This window comes from Crassostrea angulata, chromosome 8 (assembly GCF_025612915.1).
Source record: "Crassostrea angulata isolate pt1a10 chromosome 8, ASM2561291v2, whole genome shotgun sequence".
Lineage (NCBI taxonomy): Eukaryota > Metazoa > Mollusca > Bivalvia > Ostreida > Ostreidae > Magallana > Magallana angulata.
In genome coordinates this window covers 4,481,744-4,506,909 of record NC_069118.1, presented here as the reverse complement: position 1 = coordinate 4,506,909, position 25,166 = coordinate 4,481,744, and the positions used below count along the sequence as shown (strand labels likewise).

General features: G+C 34.5%; 1 protein-coding gene across 1 annotated transcript in view; it reads right to left on the bottom strand.

The window, feature by feature from the left end:
• LOC128157976 (multiple epidermal growth factor-like domains protein 10) overlaps positions 1-24,683 on the bottom strand; it is a 30,533-nt gene extending 5,850 nt beyond the window's left edge. The window contains exons 1-8 of the mRNA XM_052820647.1: positions 24,470-24,683; positions 12,515-12,742; positions 11,192-11,446; positions 5,569-5,697; positions 4,070-4,207; positions 2,523-2,654; positions 464-601; positions 6-143 (exon numbers count right to left, since the gene is read on the bottom strand). Coding sequence (XP_052676607.1) covers positions 6-143; positions 464-601; positions 2,523-2,654; positions 4,070-4,207; positions 5,569-5,697; positions 11,192-11,446; positions 12,515-12,742; positions 24,470-24,554 — 1,243 coding nt within the window. The 5' untranslated portion in view covers positions 24,555-24,683. The remainder of the gene's footprint in view (positions 1-5; positions 144-463; positions 602-2,522; positions 2,655-4,069; positions 4,208-5,568; positions 5,698-11,191; positions 11,447-12,514; positions 12,743-24,469) is intronic.
• Positions 24,684-25,166: the final 483 nt, after the last annotated feature.

Below are 25,166 nucleotides of genomic sequence, written 5' to 3'. Positions count from 1 at the left end.
CGCACGTGTTTTACACAAGTTTCCTCGAAAGCCAGCACTACATCCGGTTAAGCATGCTCCGTTGGTATGAGAGCATAGGTTTACCTCACGACAGTGTCCACACGTTTCATTGCAGTCAATTCCAAAGGATCCCTTGTCACATTCTATAAGTTTGATGAAATGCATATATAAGTTTGATGATAGAAATGTACAGTATTTGTTGGAATAAAAGTAATTTACGGGACCCTGAACAACTTGTTTCTTCACAAGAATTAAGCGCACACGGCAGGAATATAAAACATATTTACTTAACCATACTTATCCAAATTAAGTTAGCATGGACATATTTTCATGGGAATTAAAAATGTGTTTTGCCAAATATAATTAGTTTTGCAAAGTATTAGAAGTTATATCTAACACATTTTCTTAGTTTTGGGGTGAGAAATAAAGGTAATGACATGCTCTATTCGACAGTTATACATACTAGTTTTACACAAATCTCCCTGATAACCAACATCACACCCAGTTAAACAGGTCCCGTTGGTATTGGAACACAGGTCTACGTCACGACAGTGTCCGCATGTTTCACTGCAGTTATTACCAAATGATCCTTTATCACAAGCTGGTAAATGACAAAAATGTTATATTATATAAATAGTGCCTGTTTGGGAAGGTAACAGTTGAAATTGACACCCCGAGGAAACCATTGTCAACCGACGCGAAGATTTTGAGGAAACCATTGTCAACCGACGCGAAGCGGAGGTTGACAATAATTTTTTTGAGGTGTGTCGATTTCAACAGTTACTCTCCCAAACAGGCACTATTTTTTTTTATTATACTGAATGTCTTTATTTTAGAGAACTTTTACTGCTTTTATATAGAAATGACGTGATTGTACGGTGAACCGTTCGCGCATAATTTACGCGCATGTAACAATTCGTTTTATTATACTTTCATGTTAAATACTGAAATCTGATTGGTTTAGTCGCAGTTGATAATCCGTCCTATTACCCTCAGCCTTAGCAACACACTTAGCAACGGGTAACACAACGAATTGTTACATGCGCGTTAATTATGCACCTACGGTTTGCCGTAAAATTCACGTCATTTCTATATAAAAGCAATATAAAAATTCTCTTAAATTAAGACATTCTGTATAATAAAATAAATAGTGCCTATTTGTGAGGATAACAGTTGAAATTGACACCCCTCAAAAACCATTGTCAACATCCGCTTCGCGTCGGTTGACAATGGTTTCCTCGGGGTGTCAATTTCAACTGTTACCCTCCTAAACAGGCACTATTTATATAGTGTAACCCGTTGCTAAGTGTGTTGCTAACACTGAGTGTAATAGAACGGATTATCAACTGCGTCTAAACCAGTCAGATTTCAGTATTTAACATGAAAGTGTGACAAATCGGATTATACCAATAATAGAAAATAGTGGGGTTCAGGGATTTGCCATGGTGATAACCTTTTTCCCCTTGGGCATAAAGATGGACTGTGTCGATGCTACATAAACAACGGCAGTCGGCAGAATCAGTTGTTGTGATATCTGCAGCCATGTTGAGAAGTCTCTAGAGGAGCTGAATAAGCCGATCTTCTGAGAGACTGCTACAATAAGGCTGAATAAACCCTGTACTGTAAGAAAGAAAAGGCTACATAAAGCTGAATAAGCCTTATAGTATAGGTTGCTCCAGTTGATTAACCACCGTAGCTTTGACACTTGGCAATAAAGGCTGAATAAGCCTGTACAGCATGTCAAAGTGAGCTGGGAATATCAACTGGTTATATACCTTGGGTCAGTAGCCTGGACCCTTTCTAAAGACAATCGTCTGGAGGCATTGGTTAGAGGGTAGCTCAGTTAGGACCACTGGTTAGGTACATTGGTTTCAGATAAATAAGGGGACTTGTGGTTGATTATATATGGGCTTAGGTAAATCACTGGGAAATTTATATTTGATTAATATGCCAGTCGTCGTAAATATCTTGATTAAGTAAATTTATTAAAGTAATCGTCCTAAATATATGGATTTGGTTTGTTTCTTTCAGGTCTTTGAGTAAATGGTAAGAAATAAGGTGTTCTGCAGAATCCCGGGTGTAACCGTGTACGTGTCCACATAAACATAATAGTTACCGCTCGGCAGGACACACGTTCCAAAAGTATAATAAAGTAAAATATCCATCTAAACGCTTGGTCGCATATCTTATAAATATTACTTTAAAAAATGATTATGCACGCTAATGACTAAGTAGTCGTTTTCGTTGTCAAACTGGTCAATTGGATTAATTTCAATAAAAAATGTTCAAACAATTTTTAAAATTTATTTGTTTTAACTCGAGTCAAAGCATCGGAAATCGCCGATGGTCACACTAGTCTCTCTCTCTCTCTCTCTCTCTCTCTCTCTCTCTCTCTCTCTCTCTCTCTCTCTCTATGTATATAACACACAGCTACTTTTTACTTTCATATTATATAAATGACTGTCTGGTAGCGGCCGATCATCATTACATGGTATACATACAACATACAAAATCTTCTTTACCATATTGGCATTCGGACCCATTCCATCCGGGGTTACACCCAGAATCACAAGAACCATTAAATCTGTTACAACCATCACAGGTGTCGTTACATCTGTCAGCACAATCTGGTCCAAAGAATCCGTACTGACAGGCTAAAATTTTAATGAAGAAAGAAAAGAACTGTATAACTCTAAACATAGAATGAAGCCCTGTAACCAACAAATTGAAGTATGCATGAAGTATGTATAAGACTAGAGCAGAGCTCGTTGCAAGCAATGAGGAGGTCTTCCGTTACAGCTTCAAGTCAAGAAAGGATTGTCAATCAGTCTTAATAAAACCATCTCCCGTCTCCTAACAGTTGTCAGGGTCTGAAAATTATTGATAGGAAGTCATTTTCACACTACTTTAACTACTGACCAATCAGGGCTTTAGAAAATCAATTTGAACTCTTTAAATTAGTTCATGCCTATTTTCTTTATATTAATGTAACCCCAGACTGCAGAGTATTGAAGAGTTAGACCTCCCGTAAAAGAGATAAAGGTATGTCTGTGATAAGTTGGGGATATATTTAGACAAGAAAAGTATTGACTGCGGCTTTAAAACACAATTACGCACAGGAAGCTATTCCCTATAAGCAAATTGAAAGCGGGTATGCATGTCTTCATGTGAAGCTTTTAACTCTCATATTACGCAATATCCAACAATACTATATTACAATTAGATTGCTAAGATAATGAAGGACAAGTTTTCCAGCGACATCATTATGGTAGCATGTATCGTTTTTTAGTTATACAGCAAAGACTTTCCAGGCGTCTGGATCCCTTATTTAAGGTACCAGTCCCTTTTTTCTGGTCTTAAATAAAAGCCCTTTAATTTATGCACAACTTTTGTTCTTATTGCATTTAAAAAGATTTAAAACTTAAAAGTTAGAAAGCAAAAACATGAGTAAAAATAAGCAATTTTTAAAACATAGATTTCGAATAATTCAAGTTGTAAAATTGGAAAAAATTAAAATAAAAAATTCAGAGGACAACATTCAAAGTGTCAATTTTAAAGATTTCTAACTTTGGATTATTTGGTACAGAAACGAACGCCCCTAAAATATTTTAAAAAGGTCAATAACTCGAACCCGGAAGCTACGATTTTTTCATCTTTTTGTGATTTAAAAACTAAATCTTATTTACAATATAATACACCCTGAAAATTTGAATGAAATCGGATGACAAACAAAAAAGTTAAAAAGTTTAAAAACGTCTAGAAGAAGAATAACACTAATGCAGAATTACCATCAGAATCAGTACAAGTATCAAGAATAAATGACATAGCCATGTCGTTCTTGGTCTTCAAGGTGTAGTGGTTCACATTCATGCAGTTGTGTATATGTGTGTGTTGGGGGGGGGGGGGGTGTTGTATTTTTGCTATGTGATATCATTGATTTAACATTAAAAACTAAATTAAAAAAGAAACTATCATAATAATTTTTCCATCAGTTGTTGTGAAGATGGTCGATCATTGAATATGTCGCGTCGAATTGCATAGTAATGAAGTCAATACATCATATACGCACATGTGTGACACCTGTGTCCCGTATAACCAGCGCTACATCCAGTCAGGCATGTCCCATTGGTGTTGATGCATTTGTTGACGTCACGGCATTGTCCACAACTCTCACTGCAGCCCAAGCCATACCAGCCACTGTCACAAGCTAATAAGTGAATCATTAGTTAAATTGTTTTGGGGATTTTTTCAACAAACATATGATATGTGCCGTTTGTACAAATTTGTTTGATGCAAATTAATACAAAACGGAGTGGGCAAAAGAGAGAAAGAGAAGAGGGATATTGCTGGAGCAAAGTCCACAACTTTCACTGATGCCCAAGTCATTCTATACACTGTCACAATCTCAAATTTTGAATCAAAAATTAGACTTAACTTTTTTGTTGTTTTATTACGTTAGCATTTAGATACACATGCAAACATTGTTTATTTGAATTACCCTTTAACGAAATTTTAATAAAATGTGTGGGAAAAAATATGAATACGTAATGTCTGGAAGACAGATACAACTGTTCGAGTATTTCATTGGTGAGAAATTAATCACTTTTTGATTTTCTTAAAGAAATATTTTAACATCAGATTGTAACACCTTACAATACTTTCCTTGGTTGCGACTGCATAAAAAGCTGAAGAAGAGGTACTGTGAGCAAGATCACAAATGATACCCCCACCCCCCAAAGAAAATATTTTAGCTCAGTATTTCTCTATTTGAAAGTAATAGATACACCATTTTTCTTATTGTAATCTTACTTGACCAAATTACCAAAATTACCTAAATTATTTTTCAGTCAGCTTTTAGCTTTTTAATATTTTTCATTATAATATATGGCTTAGACAGGAATTATGCATTTTAAAACAATGACCTTGATCTGACCTTGGGTCAACTTCATGACACGATCTCAAATCATAAGCAATCTTTGTGTGAAGTAGAAACTTCCAATGTTTTTTAATAAGGGAGATATAATTCAGACACGAACCTTGCACTTTTCCTTCCAGTGACCTTGAACCTGCCCAAATGACCTTGGGTGAAATCATGACATACCTTCAGGGGATAAGCAATCTTTGTGTGAAGTAAGAACGTCCAATGTTTCTCAATAAGAAAGATATGGACTGGCAAGTTTGCACAGGCAGACGGACAGACAAACGGATGAATTGACAGTCGGACGAATAGACGGACGGACGGACGTGCAGACGGACGGATGGGTGGACAGACAGACAAGGTGATTCCTATACACCCATCAATCATAGTTTGTAGGGGGTATAAATACATGAATAATTACAAAATATGTATATCTTACCTTCTTTATAGAAGTGTCAATATTAAACATCGTACATGTATGTTAGATAAATAAACAAGTTTTTATTGGCAGTGAAATAATCATATTAACGAAAATAATATCTAAGCATTTTGAATGGGTTTTTTATATTCATGTATAACGCATATAAAGTATACTAGTACATGTATTAGAGGGATGAATGATTGAATATTTACAATAGCACATCAATTACCTAATGTACACAAGTAACCTTGGAACCCCGGTTTGCAGCCCTGACAGGTGCCCGTCTCTATGTGGCAGTAACAATTGGTATCCGGACAGGCGTTAGAACAGTTAGTCCCGTAAAACCCACTAGGACATCCTATGAAAAGAAAAAACTTGCCAGCATTTCTAACAAATTGCAGTCTTGTTAAAACATTAAAAAATATGAAGTTATCAATTATTTCCAATATAGTTTATAAATAGACTATAGTAGTATAATAAGGTTAGGTGTGGGATGAAGTGTAATGGGGATTAGTGTGGGGCGCAGTGTAATACAGATAAAAGGTTGATGTAGTGTAATATAAAGGGTCGGGTGTAGTATAATAAGGTTAAGTTGGTGGCCCAGTGTAAAAGGGTTTAGTGTTGGGTGTATTGAATACAGCTAAAGGGACGGGAATAGTGTAATAGGATTAAGGGTCGGATGTAGTGCAGTAAGGTTAAGGGTCGGGCGTAGTGTCAAAGGGCAGGGTCGGGCGTAGTGTAATAGGGTTTAGTGTCGGGTGTAGTGTATTAAGGTTAAGGGTTGGGCATGGTGTAATAAGGTTAAGTGTGGAGAGTAGTGTGATAGAGTTAAATGTCGGGGGTAGTGTAATATAATTAAAGGGTTGGGTGTAGTGTATTAGGGTTAAAGGTTTGGCATGGTGTAATAGGTTTTAGAGTCGGGCCTAGTGTAATAGGATAAAAGGTCGGGGTGTAGTGTTATAGGGTTGAATGCCAGGGTAGTGTAGTACGATGACGAGTCCGGATGTAGTGCAATAAGGTTAAGGGACAGGTGCAGTGTAATAGGGCAGGGTTAAGGATCAAGTGTAGTTTTATAGGGTTAATGGTCTGGCGTAGTTCAATAAGGTTCAGCGTCGGGCATATTTTAATAGGGTTAAAGGTTGGGCGTAGTGTAATAGCGTTAAGGGTTGGGCGTAGTGTAATAATGTGATGGGTCGGGGGAAGCCTAAAAAGGTTAAAGGTCGGGCGTAATGTAAGGGTCGGGTGTAGTGAAATTTGATATTCGATATTTGATATAACTCACCGGAAGTAGAATTAGATTGCTTATTTGACATTGTATAGTTAAAATATATCAGATCGTGTACTGATATATTCATTCCATGTAAAATATACAAAATAAGGGGAAAAATAATTTTTAAATGCTTCCAGTGACGACCGGAAGTGACGACGAATCAATCAAAATAAGGTAAACACAGATACATATTTTAAGCTATTATCCAACAAAGTTTGGTTGTTCAAGTCGTCACCGTATTTGAGGTCTCGTGGAGTCATTTTTTTTTTGTCTCTTGACAAGGAAGTGGACAAAACGGAAATTCTCAGTGAAAATAAAAGTTAGAATTTCATGAACATAAGACAACTGTATTGTTTATCAATTTTACTAAAATTGTCAGAAAAATAGTTAAACTTTCAAACAGCTTGATTTCTTTGAACCCTTCCGATGAGGACCGGAAGTGACGGTCGACAAAATGAAAGTGGTTTAACACATTTTCTATCTTTCTTAGTCTGATGTGTTGATCGCTTGACTTTCTGACATCTTAATTGTGGGTAAAACAGTTATCTAAAAAAGGCTATCTGAGATATTTGAGATATCTCACCGGAAGTAGAATTTTTTTTATTCATTTAACATTGGAAATATGACATAAGTAAGGATTAATACTTATACTTTAATTTTATATGAAATAAAATTAATGCAAAAATTTTTTTTAGAGTGCTTCCGGTGACGACCGGAAGTTATGACGAACAAAACAAAATAGTTTGAAGACATCTACAGCTATAGATCTATAATTCTACAAAGTCTGAATGCCCAAGTCCTAATCATTTTTGAGACCTCAATGTCACAAGATATTTGACGCAGGACAGGAAACGGAAGACAGGAAATGAACTTTGGAAAAAATGAAATCAATTCCTGAGGATAAAGTTATGTTCAATCGATCATGCAAATTTCAAGAAAATCTGTCGACCCATCTCTGAGAAATTTTGTAGACAAAAAATGGGAAACAAAATTCGTACCCAATTTTCGAGCCAAAGTGAGCTCCTGAGAATGGCGCCACTGGCGTAAAACAAAAACAATAGGCTCAACTTCAGACTATGGTCTACCTATCCTGATAATTTCATATTCATGTCTCTGATAGTTTCAGAGTTTTAGTGTGCACAAAATAGGTCGTAATAAATGGCTAATAAATGGCTAATAAATCGGTACCGGAAGTGATGACAAGAAAATTATCAAAAATGTATTAAGTTCATATCAAGTCTAATCATCTGTGAAAAAATTGTCAAAATCGGTCGAATAGTTTTCGAGAAATCGTCTGCACAAAATTTGTGGAAAAAACTAGATACGATCTCGTTACGAGTAACGAGTAGGTCTTCCGTTCAATTTTTAAACGATACGATTAAAATATCAATGGAATATCAGAATCCCCCCCTCCCTCAACCACTCCCTGATAATGTATACGATTGTCAATATCCTTTAAAAGCGTAACAAAGTCTTTTGCTTTTTCACATACAGCAGATTAAAGATTTAAGATTTTATTCCCATAAAATCCCTAATTACGTCATCAATGGGTGTTGCAATGAGTTTCACAAACTGATATTGTAACAATAAACTACTTTGTTTTATAATGAATAACAGACTCTTTATCGTTTTAAAGAAATATTTAAAAGACATTTACGAGTGTATTGGTCCCTAATTTCAGGGGCCATTCTCTTGTTTTCTAGTTTATTCAAAAGGTCTCACGAATACTAGCATTTTGTGTCTTACACCCATCTAAAATTGTTATTCATTTTTGAGGTACAAATGATTGAATATTTTAGGGGCTAGCACTCTAGATCCTTAATGGGGACATACTTTGGTCTTTTGATTAATGGAATCGATTAGAATCATCAGTGCAAACATTTTCTCTTCTACAATGTCTAACAAAATATGTCTCCTTCTCTAGATATATTGCGTCAAAGTTTAAGTACTTTGGCCCCTAAAAATCCCTAATTAAGTAAAAAATGGGCGTGGCAATAATTTTTTATGATAAATATTGATACTATCAACAACTTTGCTTCTATAATGCATTACAAAATCTTTATCATTTTTAAGTTATTCGTTATAGAGTTGACGAGTGCCTTGGCCCCTAAAGAAAGGAGCCAGTCCCTTTTTCTTGATTTCGTTGGAAAGAACTTATGATTATCTACCGCTTTTGTTATATATGTCTTAACAAATTATCAACTGCTAAAAAGATACAAATCAAAACGTATGAAAATTTTGAATGAAAATTCGTACCCAATTTTCGTGCCTAGGCGAGCTCCAAGAAATAGCGCCACTGGCGTAAAACAAAATATTAGTGCACAACTTCAAACTATAGACTACCTATGCTGAAAATTTCATAGTCATATCTTTGATAGTTTCTGAGATCAGCTCTGCACAAAATAGGTCGTAAAAAAGTACAAAATTGCCGATAAAGCGGTACCGGAAGTAACGACAGGAAAAATCTCAAAAATGTATTAAGTTTACATCAAGTGTCATCTTCTGTGTAAAAATGGTCGAAATCGGTCGAATAGTTTTCGCGTGCACAAAATTTGTGGAAAAAAATAATAATAATAAGAAATCGTACGAAAACTATAAGGTCTTCCGTTGGAAACGGAAGACCTTAAAAAATAATGATAAGAAACAGTACGAAAACTATAAGGTCTTCCGTTGGAAACGGAAGACCTTAACTAGATCTCGTTACGAGTAACAAGTAGGTCTTCCGTCCGATTTTTTTTATAATACGAAGAAACATCAATACTCTCTACCAAATCTGAAATCTTTTTGAGACTAGGTTTTTTGTCTCGGGACCGGAAACGGACGAACGGAAGTCATTGATGGAAATAAAAGCTGGTATTTTTGTAAATTTGCCTAGTGTACATCACTGTTTTTCAGGCTAGATGAAACACCCAAGAAAGTCTGTTAAACCTGTTGTTCAAAACATGAATTGTTTGAACCCTTCCGGTGAGTACTGGAAGTGACGGTTGACAAAATAAAACCCATTTAACACATCTTCAATCAATTCTCTATCATTCAAAAAAGGTTCGTGTTTCACTTACTGTAACTAAAATCTCGCGGGTATCAAATTTGTAAAAAGGAAAGCTACCTAAGGTATTTGATTTATCTCACTTAAGTAGAATAGGTTTGCTTATATGACAATGTATAGTTAACATAGATAAGATTTTATACTGATATAATCATTCCTTGTAAAATAAATAAAATAAGGGAAATAATTTGTTAAGCACTTCCGGTGACGACCAGAAGTTGAGACGAATGAAACAAAATAATGTAAACACGTACACATACTTTAGACTATCATCCCACAAAGTTGTTCAAGTCATCACCGATTTTTGAGATCTCTTGGAGTCAAGATTTTTTGTCTAGGGACAAGAAACTGACAAACGGAAGTGCTCAGTGAAAATAAAAGTTATTATTTCTTAAACACTGGATAACTGTACTTTATTGTTTACGAATTTAACTAAAATTGTCAAACAAAAACAGTTGAAAATTTCAAACGACTTGATCTGTTTAAAGCCTTCTAGTGAGAACCGGAAGTGACGATTGACAAAATGGAAACGGTTAAACGCATTTTCCATCAAATGTCTGTCATCAATGTGAGTTTGGTGCCATAATCACTTGCACTTTTTAAGATTTCGCGAGTAAACCATTTGTTTAAAAAAGAATATATGAGATCTCACTAGAAGTAGAATGTTTTTGTTTATTTAACATCGGATAGATGTTATATGTAATAATTTATACTTATATTTCAATTATATGTTAAAATTAATTAAATTTGTAAAAAAAAAATTGAAGTGCTTCCGGTGACGACCGGAAGTTATGACGAACAAAACAAAATAGTTTAAAGACATCTACAAATATAGGTCTATAATCCTACAATGTCTGAAGTTCTTATCATTTTTTTAGATCTCGATGTCACAAGTTTTTGTCGCAGGACAGGAAATGGACGACTGGAAACAAATTTTGAAAAAAAAATATAGAAAACTTCCAGATATTATCATTTTTTATTATCCCTGCAAGTTTAAAGAATATCTATCGAGCTACTTTTTAGAAATCTTGTAGACAATAAATCGGGGGAAAATTTTAAAAACTCCTACCCAATTTTCGCACCCAAGCGAGCTCCAAGTAATGTCAAACCATAGTTTACCTATCCTAAAAATTTCTTATTCATATCTCTTATAGTTTCTGAGAACAGCTCTGCACAAAATAGGTCGTAAAAAAATAGAAAATCGGCCGTAACTCGGTACCGGAAGTGACGATTTCAAAATTTCAAAATACGTCTAGAATTATGACCTCTGGCAATCATCTGTGAAAAAATTGTCAAAATCTGCCGAACAGTTTCTGAGAAATCGCCTGCACAAAATTTGTGGAAAAAAATAATAATAAGAAACAGTACGAATACAATCAGGTCTTCCGTTGGAAACGGAAGACCTTAATAATAAGAAGAAACAGTACGAAAACTATAAGGTCTTCCGTTGGAAACGGAAGACCTTAATTATAATAATAAATCAACTTCCATAGCATTATGATTCCAGGTTGAGTTCTAGAAATAAGGAACACTCACCATACACCTCCACTTCACAGAGGGCAATGCTAACAAAGTAATAGTAGCCATCAGGGTAGGTAACTCCTGATCGTCTTTCGTTGTAGTAGATGACGTACTGTCCATGTACAGGACAGGTGGTGGTGAAGACAGCAGGCATGGTTTCTACTGTAGAGTTGTCGTCTTTGTAACACAGTGTTCCCTGTAGTCTGTCTGTTGTATTGGAGACGTACACCGAAAATCCAAGGATGAACTTTGTCAATACAAAACGAAAATCTACAAAGTAATCACTATCAAAGATGAGCTGATAAAGAAGCTTGCTTATCTAGGCAACATCATTACTTCTCTGAGGAGTCGTTATTTTAAAAGAAGAGGATTAAACACGCCCTGTAGACCCCCCCCCCCCCAAAAAAAAAAAGAAAAAAGAAAAAAAAAAGAACAAAATTATTTTGGAATAATTGTGCATGAGTACTTTTAAACGATAAGCAGTGAAATAAACAACACGTTTGCATGTATTTAGTCCTTTATATGTGCATCAATACCTTATGTCTTACTATCGCCTTCTCATACCTATTTTTTTCGCCTCGTGAAATAGTTGCTGTCTTGGGGGACAATAAACTTGTTATTGTCCTCTTAGCAAGTAAATAGGGATATAACATAACATTTTTCTCGTTATGTCACAAATGAGATAATTTTAATACTATGCCCTGAACATTGCTGAATTACACCGGAAATAGTTATATTGCCCTCCCGGAAAATAAATTATATTTCACAGGAAACGGTTATATTGCCCTACCGAAACTGTTTTATATATATATATATATATATATATATATATATATATATATATATATATATATATATATATATATATATATATATATATATATATATATATATATATATATATATATATATATATATATATATATATATATATATATATATATATGATCGGAAAGTGAATGATGATGGAATGACAAAACGACGGAATGACGGAACAGGGTAACACTATGTGTCCCAGGCCATTTCATGGCCGGGGCCTGAAAATCATAATCAAATATATTTGTAAATGAAAGCGATGAAAATATGACAAATCATTGATATTTAAACAAAGATTGTTTAACGAGCTACAGTGTTTAAACAATGCACGACAGTGTAAAGAAATGAACAAATAAACAAGCAAAATAACTGTTTAACTAGTATAGTCAAATCGGGAAACGAACTTTTACAAACACAAAAGGGTAATTCTTAAATATAGTAGTCAGTGGATATAAATATAATTTGAGTTTTTAAAGAAATGTAATCAAAGGGTTAATATAGTAGAAGAATATGTGACTATACTCCGTAGATCATTATCCGTCCCGAAGTAGATGTTGATGTGATGGATGCTGTAGATGCTGGTCAGGTTCACCCACCAGGTGGCGTTTTTTGCAGTATATGATACAGCACATTGACCTCCAGGTCCACTCAGGTCTGACTTACGTCCGTCTACAGCGTTACTGGCGTCAAATCTGTCGACTCCTGGTGCAGGGTACAGGTGGTACGCTGGTTTGTTGAGGGCGACATTAACTGTGAAGATAAACACACAGTGTACTCAGAGTGTGATCCTCGTGATGTATATCAACTCATTGTGCAATGGTAAAGTATATATAATTGTACATAAGAAATAAATTACGACATCGGGAAATACAGTATTATTTATGATAAATATGCCGCCATGCATGTACGAGGGTTGTTCGGAAATTATTGACACATTTTCTCTTATTCTTTTAATAAAAAAGATAAACTCTTGAAATTTTACCTAAGCGTAAATCAGGATAGAGATTATCAATGTGAAAAGTTTCCTGTCCATGGCATGAAAAGATCATTCATAGTAAGCTGACCAACGGGCCTTCGTCCAGTGACCCGGCGCAACCGCAAACTTTTTGCAACGTCATTTTATCGCTTCTTATTGCTCCCGTGTTTTAAACACCTTATAAATAAACGGAAATAATAATCATTCTTTTTTGTTTTCATTTCAAGATGTCATCATTTACATTTTCTCTCATTCTTGTTTTTTTTTTGGGGGGGGGGGGTCGAGTTATTTTTACCCGAAAGTCTAATTACTGTGAATGTCTCCTGTAGTCATTTTTTATATATATTTCAAAATTGTTGACAACGGTTAGTGTGTCAAAAGTACTTGATAATTAATCCCTAAGGCCTAATTCTAGTTAAACAATCAGTGAAAAAAAATATGATGAACTGAAGCTCTATACCTTGTCTTGTCATCGTATAGTTATTTTAAGCAATTGCGTGGCCTTAAAAGGTCTTCTACTGATATTTCCACCAGTTTGATGGTATTTAATGCGCCGCCATGACGTCAAAATTCAATGTAAAGTCGTTCTCAGATTTCTATTGTTTGGTAAATATGTGTGTACCATATTCATATTTCAACTCGAACATCAGTGAAACTTAATTAAAAGTTAGTCGCAAAGAATAGCAAAATGAACAAATTTGATTTGATTTCTTTAATCATTAACTGTAATTCTACGGACACTTATAAAATAGATGTTAAAGTTGTTAAATCTCCAAGTTCATGGCTGCGCCGGGTACCCCGACCACCGACTTGTTTATATATCGTTGTAAACAAAATATTAAATATTCTTTTTATATTACTTTGTTTTATTATTTGTTGGCGTTTCTTCAGTGACTATACCAATTTTCACCAAAATTCGTCAATTAGAAAAGAAAATATTCGAGTTGTCTCAATAATTTCCGAACAACCCTCGTATATCATGACTGTACTGTCATGCGATTATAGAAACTCAATATTTAGAGTGAATCGCAATACGGCATGAAAATGAACAAATTTGTACTTCTAAATTAATTTTTGGGATGTACATGTATATTAACTCATTGTGCGATGAGCGGTTTACTCAGTTATATAATGAACTATACATGCATACATATTTTTATCTGTTTAGATTGATCTTTTCGTTTACATATTTAAATGTTAACCCTTTATATATGCTGAACATTTTTGTTGGTCGATTTACTACTCCTTGTTACTGGTCTGACCTGACCGTTTGCTTTCTGTGCGGTTGTTAAGTAAAACAAAACCACACAAGCAAGTAGGCAAAGAAAAAACAAAACAACCATTACCCTCTAAAAAACAATTTTAAAAAGACTCTAGAACATACAGTTGTCCGTCGTTAAAATACTAAAATTAACTATCGTGTCGAGATACAAGTAGGCACCGGCACGATAAAAAACCCCACTGTATGATCCATGGCCAGATAAGCGAGATTTAAATGATCTTTAATTAAAACAATCAGTTGTATCTATTGATATACCTGTATATGAAAATAGAGTTGAAGGCAAACTTTGAAATAATTTAATGGGATCTTTCATACTCTTTTTAAAGATCGGCGCCATTTACCAAAAGTATCCCTCTAGTCAGGTGCTCTATCAACTTTGCTGAGGCGTGTTGAACAGAGCGAGCGCTTGAGCTCTGTAACAACCGTTAATGATACAACGCCGCTTAATGATATAAATAGCATTAAGCGTTGCAATTGCAACGCTTAATGCCATAAATTCTTGCATTAACAGTTGACATCTTCAACTGTTAATGATAAATCGCCGCTTAATGATATAATTGTATCATTAAGCGTCACAAATGCACAGCAGCCCTAACGCTTAATGAAACAAGCAAATATCGACATCCTCAACCGCTAATGATACAAACTTTATATCATTAAGCGTTGCAGTCGCACCCTTTAATGATACAAAATTGTAAAAATGATTGAAATATTATTGTGTTCATAAAGCAATGGGATGAATATTTGCTTAAACAAGGCAGATCTAATATTTCAAGGTGAATTATTAATTTTTTTATCACCCCCCCCCCCCCACTTTTAAAAACGGTGCTACATGCCTGTAACATCAGTTTTAGCTGAAATACACTTTGCTCACAATTCATAGCGTGAAATTAATCTTTTAACAGCTTTTTTTTTTTTACAATATTTTTACAAATTGTTAGATCATATTCATACGATGTACATTGAAAAAAATCAGATGCTATATTGTGTCAAATATAAAAAGCGAGAATATATTTACAATTTCACATGATTGCCTATATACACAGGTAAATTAGCGAATACAAAAAACATTGATAATGAACTTATTTAAAACATCTGCGTGATTTTTGCGTGATTGCCCATGGGAGGCCCGCTGCTTAAAGGGAGCCGAATGGAAAGCTTTTCTTGTAATATAACTAATGGACTTATCTATTATCTCTAATCTTACGAACTAATTTATAGATCATGTGTTATAAAGAAGGGGTATTGAATGGTATCTCTTAGTCTTATTTATTTATCTATTTATTTTTGTGAGAGGGGAGGGGGGGGGGGCTACATCAACGCAGTCTAACTATTTTTTTTTCATTATAAAAATGTGATTTATCCTTCAAACTTTAAAAACGAAATAAAATAAAAAGAATTTTTTTTATGATATCCATGCATTTTATGAAGTTATTAAAATTTTTGCTACAATGGATATAATGGAACAAATATACAAGTTGAGACAAATAAGAAAAAAACCCGGTTTTACAGGTGCATCGGTTGCTCGGACCCCTTTACCATTATGTACTAGGTTTCCGTGGAGTCACCAAGCCAAGCAGATCGTTCAATAGATGTGGTTAATATTAAATCTGCAAGTCTAATTAAATTTGTACATATAAATGGCAGATTTATGGTACGAATAAAAAAGAAATCTGGACAATTTAGAGTTATAGAAAATTGCTCAATCAATGAGTAAGATATGTGTGTGCTTGGGAGGGGGGGGGGGGGGGGGTAGGAACGCGGCTTCAGTGAGGATTCAAACGGATAGTGACTTTCTTTGAAGTATGGAATGTCCGTTTCACTATTTGTTTTTAGTAAAACACAAATAGAAACAAAAAGAAATGATGCTGGAAACAGGAAAAAACATAGAATATTTCGAGTTAATTTATCTACAATTGAAACAAGCAATTTTTATGGAGCGTTCGATTGTACCTTCTGGTCAGACTGTGAATGCGGTAAATCACTCTCGGGTAAACCCAGGACTACGACTTTTTAAGGACGTCGTTATAACTCAACATGCAGACTGTATAGGCAATGTATATAAAATGATAACTCTAATACAAAAATATACATTGCTCTGATTTTCATACATATACATTAATATACTCTTTATCATAATAGTATAATGCTTTCCTGATAATAGTGCCGTTATTTTGAATAAAATTACATGTGTCCTCGATTTTGTTTGGACAATCCTCGTATATGTAAATGTAAGCAGTGTAGATTATGTTTTGAAATTTTCGTAAGAATTGTTCTTCACACATGCCGTTCAAAGATTAAAAACAAAATTGACCCCCTCCCCGTAATATTTAATTCGGATTTCTGTCATGCATATTAGACATTATACGTTACAACGATAAAAAAAGCAACTTTAATTTAATTAGGTAATTTTAGTTTAGTACAATGTTTATACTATACAAAGCAAAACATATCAAATCTTCTTTTTTAATTTTAGAAATATTGAAACAATCAAATCATTGAGCATGTGTCACCCCCCTCCCTCCCGCACGCACACACGCACACACACCGCAATGATGAATCGATCGTATTACGCTGTTCAAAATCGCAAAACAAAATCGAACTAATTTTTCTTTTTACAACTAAAAATGTATTACTTATATATAGAACTGTGTTCTAAACAATGACCCCCTTTTTTGACATCGAATAATGACCGGAACAAATTGACTATGCAGTGCGCAACACCAACACTTCCAAACGCCAGAGAACGCCATTTACACTTTCAAAGATACCTTCTAGTACAAGATTTGGACATCGTATAAAACCTGCAGGTAACAATATATTCATTTATTTATTGTTCTTTAAAGACAAGTATAAATGAACAAATGTATAGAAACAGATAAACCGCATATATATTCATGAAAGCGGGATGGTATTCGCAAGGCATATTCCATCGTAAAACTTGTTTTCTTCACTATTAGTAATTTCATTAGATTATGTAGAGAACCGTAAACGTGTTAACAGTAATGAGCTTTTATTATATTGATTGATGAATCAATTTGATTCTCTCTCTCTCTCTCTCTCTCTCTCTCTCTCTCTCTCTCTCTCTCTCTCTCTCTCTCTCTCTCCACAAACACAAACACACAGAACTCGCTTAAAAAACCCACTGGAATCAAGATTGATATTTTATGAAAAAATAAATGCTCTTACGATTGTATTTTTAAGCATTGAATGCTTATTTTTGGATGTCGTCGGTCCTATGACACACCAATGCGGTGCAGACAAATTGAATACCGCGCGCTAGCGCGGTATGATAATTTGTCTGCACCGCATTGGTGTGTCATAGGACCGACGACATCCAAAAATAAGCATCCAATGCTTATATTTATATTCATACTGGTTTTTTTTTGTATGAAATATATGTTTATCGTCGCTGTAAAGCCATTATATACGCTCTCAGTCAGGGATACGAAACATACATGAAATAGCCATATTAGCATGTTATTAAGTACGCTTCCGCGGCTATAATATAGTGCCAGAAACTTTGTAGAGAAAACTCTTTTTAATTAAGGAGTAGATATAATTCGATGTTGATAATTTTTCAAAAGTACATATCCAATTGGTTATATAAGGTTGAACTTTTCATTAAATGTTATTCTTACCGAAATAAATATACTCAAAACACGTGGTGACGTTTGTGCTCATGGCGCATGAATTAGCAAAGTGCATTCATAGGAAATTGAACGTCTCAGAATATTGCGTCTCATTTCCTATGTGAACTTTCTATCAAAACCGCAGGTAGATAGGAAGCTGGATAATAACATTGATATATATGTTTCGTATTTTATACTTGCTTTAGAATAATTGATCATTGCAACAAGTATTCCAATAAATAATCCACTAATGCGGGTCATTACCATCCATTTATTTAAGGTAGTCCTATCCTTGGCACTTAATGGGATCAATCATTAAAAGATTAGTTTTAAATGATAGACATACATTCTAGCAATACATATACATAGGACAATATGTATGTTTACATGCTAGTTTGTTTTCTATCACCTCTCCCCTTGCAACAATTATTGACAATAATGAAATTTGCCAGACGTCCGTTTTTAAATAATTACAAATTTTAGGAAAATTAGAACTGGACATACAAAATAGAGTATAAACATTTATGTAATCCATATCTCATCAATAATTTTGCGCAAATTGTTGTAAGTAAATTTAAGTATGCCTTATGGACCTGATGTATCAAAAAAAAATAAATTAAAAAATGAGATGCATGCATCGTGTTTGGTCATTTTTTTTACTATTTTATGGACTTAAACTTAAATTTTTGTCTATAGATTGACATCTTAGAAACAAGATTTACTAGAATAAATCATATGTTGACAGATTACTTTTCATGCTATACATGTAAGCTCTAAACCAAGTAGACCCTGACGAAAAAAAAATCCGTAAAAATCACAATTTTATACAGTATTCTGCTTAGATCTGTCAACAATTTTAGATTTCATTTAAACATTAATTAATTGACGATGGATTAAATTCGAAATAGCTTCTGTCTCTAAATTTAAACCGGTTTTAGTAAAAGAAAAAAAAATTCGGGGGGGGGGGGCATCATAACAAAGTTCTAAGATATAAGCATAACTGAGACCCTGGTTAATCAGAAACTTCGTTTTTCATTTTACTTTAACAGAATCGAGTTTCTCAACATGAATCATTTCTATCTCTCATAGAATATATATATTACCGTTCTAATTGCTTATTATTGCCTTTGTTTACAAGAGCGATGTAAAGCAAAATCAATACCGGGAATCTAAAACGCTATGTAAATGTCGAAACAATATTATGACGTAGTGCGATACTCGGGCTACTTTAAGGTTTCTAACATAGATGATACATTCCATGCCTTAGTAACCACAAATGTTAGTTGGAACAAAGCGTCTAGCGTATTCGCTAACGGCTTAAAAAGCAAAAGATTTATATTTCCGGTTTTGCATATGCTGTTAACCAACATTTATTTGCGTGCGAGAAATTTTCGCGAAGTAATAAGAGCCTCGTCGTCGCGAATATTTCTCGCTAAAAACCAGTTGTTGTTGTATGGTTGTTACATGTATAACAACGGGTTCTTGATAAGGCTTGGTAGCGAACATTAGTCGTCGCAAACCAGTTTATCTAAAGTTAATCGCGAAATAAAGCAGACACGAATAAAATTTGGTTTACAGTATATATGATCATAACTTGATCTAATGGTTCGGATCATGTGGAATAGCAAGGGGTGAATCAGCAGATCAAACAAGAAGCGAAGCGAAGTTACATGTATTACATTATACCACCGCTCTGAAGCTAATGACGTGGTACCAAATAAATCAATTTTGCTTGTTAGACCGTTTTCAATTTATACTTTGAATTAAATTGTTTTCAATAAGTATGATGGTTTGTTTTGTTTTGTATTTTACCTTGCGGAAAGGTATCTAATGAATTTATTTTCATAGGGGATCATGTTCCAAAGAATCAGATCACGTCTCGTTGCAAGGCGCGAATCATTAAATCAAACTCGACGCTACGGGTTACTTCTTATCTGATGATCCGCGTCTGGCAACTCCATGTAATCTGACCCTTTGATCAAGTTACTGTAGTAAAAATATAGCTAACACTCACATTCATGTACGTTATTTCATTTGATATGTCAATCACAAAGTAATTTATTTCTTCATGTTAAAAAAAAAATTGCATATAGACAATAAGTCCTTTTGTTAGACATAAAATACACATAACTGTTACTAGAAATAAAAAAAAAATTGGTCATTAAAATGTGTTTGGCAGGAAAAAGCAAGGAATTGCCTTTGTCATAATATTAGTTCTTTAATGTTTTTGTCTATAACATTACTATCAAGCATTAGTGGTTGTGTAATAATCTTTGATTTTTTTTTATTTGACAGAACTCTTACAGAGTATGCCATGGACAAGAAAACTCGATCTATACGTCCGTTTTCAAGAGAAAGATATAATACCATTCTATCACTTATAAACAAATTATTTAATGTGGCAGTCAAAGAACGATCCTTAGAACAGAAAAGAGCTGTCCTTCAGTTCTATCGTGCTAAATCTGACTTTTCTGTTAGGAGGGACGTTTTACATTTCCGAGGCAAGAGAGTCTTATTAAAAGATGATTTGCAAAATATTGTTAAAAACAAATTCAATGATGCTCAAGGCAGTGGCGCTAGAGCGCTCAACCATCGGATTCAAAAAGAGTTCACTGGAATAAGTGAACATCGTATCCAAAGTGAATTAGCGAAAAGCAAAATATATGCACGACAGTATGCTAAGTTAACCAACAATCCCCCACTTAAATCAATCATTTCAAAAAATATCGGTGACCAATGGCAAATCGATCTCATAAATATGAGATCAGAACCAGTCCAATGCCATGGGCAGACATACCAGTACATTCTATCTGTCATTGATGTATTTTCCCGGTTTTTGATTTGTCGACCTTTGCAAAACAAATCAAGCAAACTCGTATGCAAAACAATGAATGATGTCTTTTTAGAATATGGAACTCCAAAAGTTCTTCAATGTGACAATGGGACTGAATTTAAAGGATCCTTTGACTCACTATTATTAAAAAAGGGAGTTAAGAAAATTACTAGTCGCCCTTATCACCCAGAATCACAAGGAAAGTGCGAAAGGTCTCATAGAACGTTAAGAAGAAAACTTGGATTTCTCAAAATCTCGACAAAAGGTTCAAATTGGGTAACAGATCTGCCAACAGTCGTGCATTCTATGAACACAACAGCAATGGAAGTTCTCAATTATCAGACGCCGTTTGAAATATACTTTGGCCGACAGCACAAAAAACACAAAGCTACTCCAAACATTTCATTATTGAAACAACGGGTGAGAAACTCGACGGCAAGATGCGTAAACAGAATGCAACGATATAGAATGAAAGCGTCACTACCATCAATGTATGAGATTGGAGAAAAGGTTCTGATTCGCTTCCCCACAGGCAAATCAAGGATTCCAAGACGCAGATATATTTTGTCCGGAAGGATAGTAGAAAGGAGGCTAAGATCTCATAAATACCTTGTTAAGTTTCAAGATCCAAGGTCGAGTTCTTCTAGAACAGAATGGGTAGGGGTTGAAAATATCACAAGTGAGACAATACAGAAAGAGAAGTTCAGAAAAATGCATACGATGAACAATGAACACAGAAAGAAATATCTTATTCCTTTCTCTCATACAGACAGATTGGAAGGCCTAGATTTAATAGAAAACGATTCAGTCACATTTTTGTTTGATCCTAAGGGAGATGGTAACTGCCAATTTGAGGCAGTAGTTCATCAACTATCAATGATTGGCATTTTTAGAACAGCTTCTAGTCTCCGCACAAGTGCTGTGGATCATTTAAAGAAGCATGGCGAGTTCTATAGATCGTTCGTCTGTCAAGATTTTGCAGAATATATTCAAAAAATGTCACAAAACGGAGAGTATGGTGATAATCTTACTTTGCAGGCATTAGCTCGAGAGCTAAATCTGCAATTTTTGATTATATCTGCAAATGGCTTAATGCATTGCAAAATTATTTCTAATGATGGAAAATTTGATGAAGGGTTAAACGTGCTTTGTCTTGGATATTTCCCAGAGGGTCAGGGTGAACACTATGTCAGCATTGACATACATCCTCAAACAAAAGAGTACATCATAGAAAATATTGAAACACACAATGAAAACGAACTACAGAATGGTCGTGTAGACGAGTTGATGAGCGAAAACAGTTTTCAGCAGAAGGAAAATGACACGTTTTCAGCCTGTAACATTTCTGTTAACGAGGATAGGTCTTCTCCTATAGAGTTAGATGAGAGCTGTGACAATGATGTTGGTCACATAGAAGAAGAAACACCTTTAACCAGTAATTGTATCCCCTCTTCCGTTGACGAATGCAGTAAAGAATTTCTACTTGACCCCAACAGTCCACCGCCTGTTTTGGATGAATACAAAAGTCCTTTTCCAAGAGAGTCAGATGAGAGTTGTGACAATGATGTTGGTGACATAGAAGAAGAAACACCTTTAACCAGTAATTGTATCCCCTCTTCCGTTGACGAATGCAGTAAAGAATTTCTACTTGACCCCAACAGTCCACCGCCTGTTTTGGATGAATACAAAAGTCCTTTTCCAAGAGAGTCAGATGAGAGTTGTGACAATGATGTTGGTGATATAGAAGAAGAAAAAAATTTAACCAGTAATTGTATCCCCTCTACTGTTGACGAATGCAGTAAAGATTTTCTACTTGACCCCAACAGTCCACCAAATGTTTCGGATGAATACAATAGTCCCCATCCTAGAGAGTCAGATGAAAGCTGTGACAATGCTGTTGACGGACTGGAAAAAGAAACACCCTCAACATGTAAAAGGCCACCCACTACTGTTGTCAAATGCAACGAGAACATGCTCCCTGGTGTAAACAATCAGCGCCATGTCTCAGACAATGAAACGTGTCCAAGTACTTCTTCCAAGAAATCAAACAAGGAAACCAATAACAGCCATATCCACGGCGCGTCTATCGAATTGCCGAAAGAAATATGGTGGAAAATACTTCACATTGTTTTGGATAGGGAACCTAGTTATAGGTTTCGTCTTAGGAATGTTAACACATTATTCCGTACCATCATTGACGACACACCATGTCCAATGGTGTACATTTCTCCAAATGTTTTGCATTCTGTCCCTTCACTTGTAAGTGTGCGTCGAATAATAAGACTTGTAGGTTCTGGAAGCGGACTTGTTTTAGAGTTAAAAAGAGTTATTGCTTCCCCATTTTGGCACCATGCGTGGCTTAACCTTCGAGAGGTTGACAATCGATGGTTTGAGGTTCAAGACATTAAATACAGAAACAGAGCATGTTGACACTACCGGTAGTAAAGTAAAAACCAAAATATGAAAAAAAAGAAATAAGTTTACATGTACCCAGCTTCCAGACAGTTGCTGTAGACATTTCCAATTTTGTAACGAATATTTTAAACAAGATATTCAAAGAACAAACTTGGGGGTCATATATAATAAAACTTTTCATCAATATCATGCTAGTTCATGAGTCTTAATAAACACTGATGCTCATTAATGCCCTGCGTGTGCTATTTTTTTAGGCCATATCAAAGCAATGATAAGATGTTTAAACATTATTTAAAAGCCAGTTTATCAAATAACTTGAACAACATTTAATCTTTTAAGTTTTTGTTTCAGAATATATTTCACATTTTGTCTGTTTTTAATTTCTCTTGATTAAAATGAGTTTGATTCAGTTTATTTTCTGTTGTTTTATACTTATTGATGTTTTTTTATCTATCTAAATATCTATCTATCTATCTATCTATCTATCTATCTATCTATCTATCTATCTATCTATCTATCTATCTATCTGTACACCCGTCCATTCATCATTTTATCTATCCGTTCATCAATCCATCTACCATTGCATCGATCCATTTATCTATCTATTTGTGTCTGATATATCGATTCTCTCTCTCCATCTCACCTCTCTCTCTATATATATACAGTATATATATATATATATATATATATATATATATATATATATATATATATATATATATATATATATATATATATATTCTATCTACCACTTAATGTACTTAATGTACAATTGTTGAGCCAATTGAGGAAAAGATAAAGATGTTTTTACATTCTTTATTACAATTTTGTATCATTAAAGGGTGCGACTGCAACGCTTAATGATATAAAGTTTGTATCATTAGCGGTTGAGGATGTCGATATTTGCTTGTTTCATTAAGCGTTAGGGCTGCTGTGCAATTGTGACGCTTAATGATACAATTATATCATTAAGCGGCGATTTATCATTAACAGTTGAAGATGTCAACTATTAATGCAAGAATTTATGGCATTAAGCGTTGCAATTGCAACGCTTAATGCTATTTATAGCATTAAGCGGCGTTGTATCATTAACGGTTGTTACAGAGCTCGCTCGCCAAAATTCACTTTACTTTGACGAGTGCTCTCTTTCTGCTGAACACGCTTCTGGTGCCGGTATTTGTACCGGTCTGGTCGTCACAAAACATTTGTCTATACAAGTTAACAGTTGAAGTCTATCCGATTATTTCACACGTGAAACATTCTAAGTCCAGTCACGTACACTAACATGCATACTTACGTGATTATTGTTAGAATGAACTTGTACGTTAAGTTTACTCACCATACGCCTGGGAGACTGCCAGCAGACAGAACCACACAGTGAGGACATCGAGGAGATACACAGAGTGTCCGGACAGGGACATCATGGTAGAATGTTGTTCAATCTGATCAAATTAGATTGCTATATTGTCCAACAGACATAACCAATAGAAAAGATCAAGCCGTCTGAGATTACAGAGATACACAGACTATATGTATATAGCAACTGTTCAACAGAGAGGAGTTCTTGGTTTATGAGGTAGAAAAGGTGCAGACTCTTTGGTCACGTGACAAGGAAGTAAAACAAAGTATATATAGCTGTTTATAATAATCATCGACTAGCATGTCGGAAGTAGTTAAAAATTATAAGATTTTTCTTTCTGAAAATAATTTTGCATGAAATTTTGATTTACGTATTCAAATTCGATTTAATGCATACATATACATGTACATTTAAATTGTAAAAATTCTAACTATTCATAAAATCCATATTTACATTTTTATATAATTAGAGGACTTTATATATTAATGTGATTTGATGACAAGTTAATAAAACCTCTGTGTTTTAAGCACAAATTTTTGTAGTCCATCTTACAAATCATCTATTTTGGTAATAATTTCGATGTATCTCCAGTAATTTCAATGGGTAGACTTAAAAAAATATATATATGCCTAGGAAGAACAAGTAAACAATGGTCCTTCGTTTTGAAAACATTGAT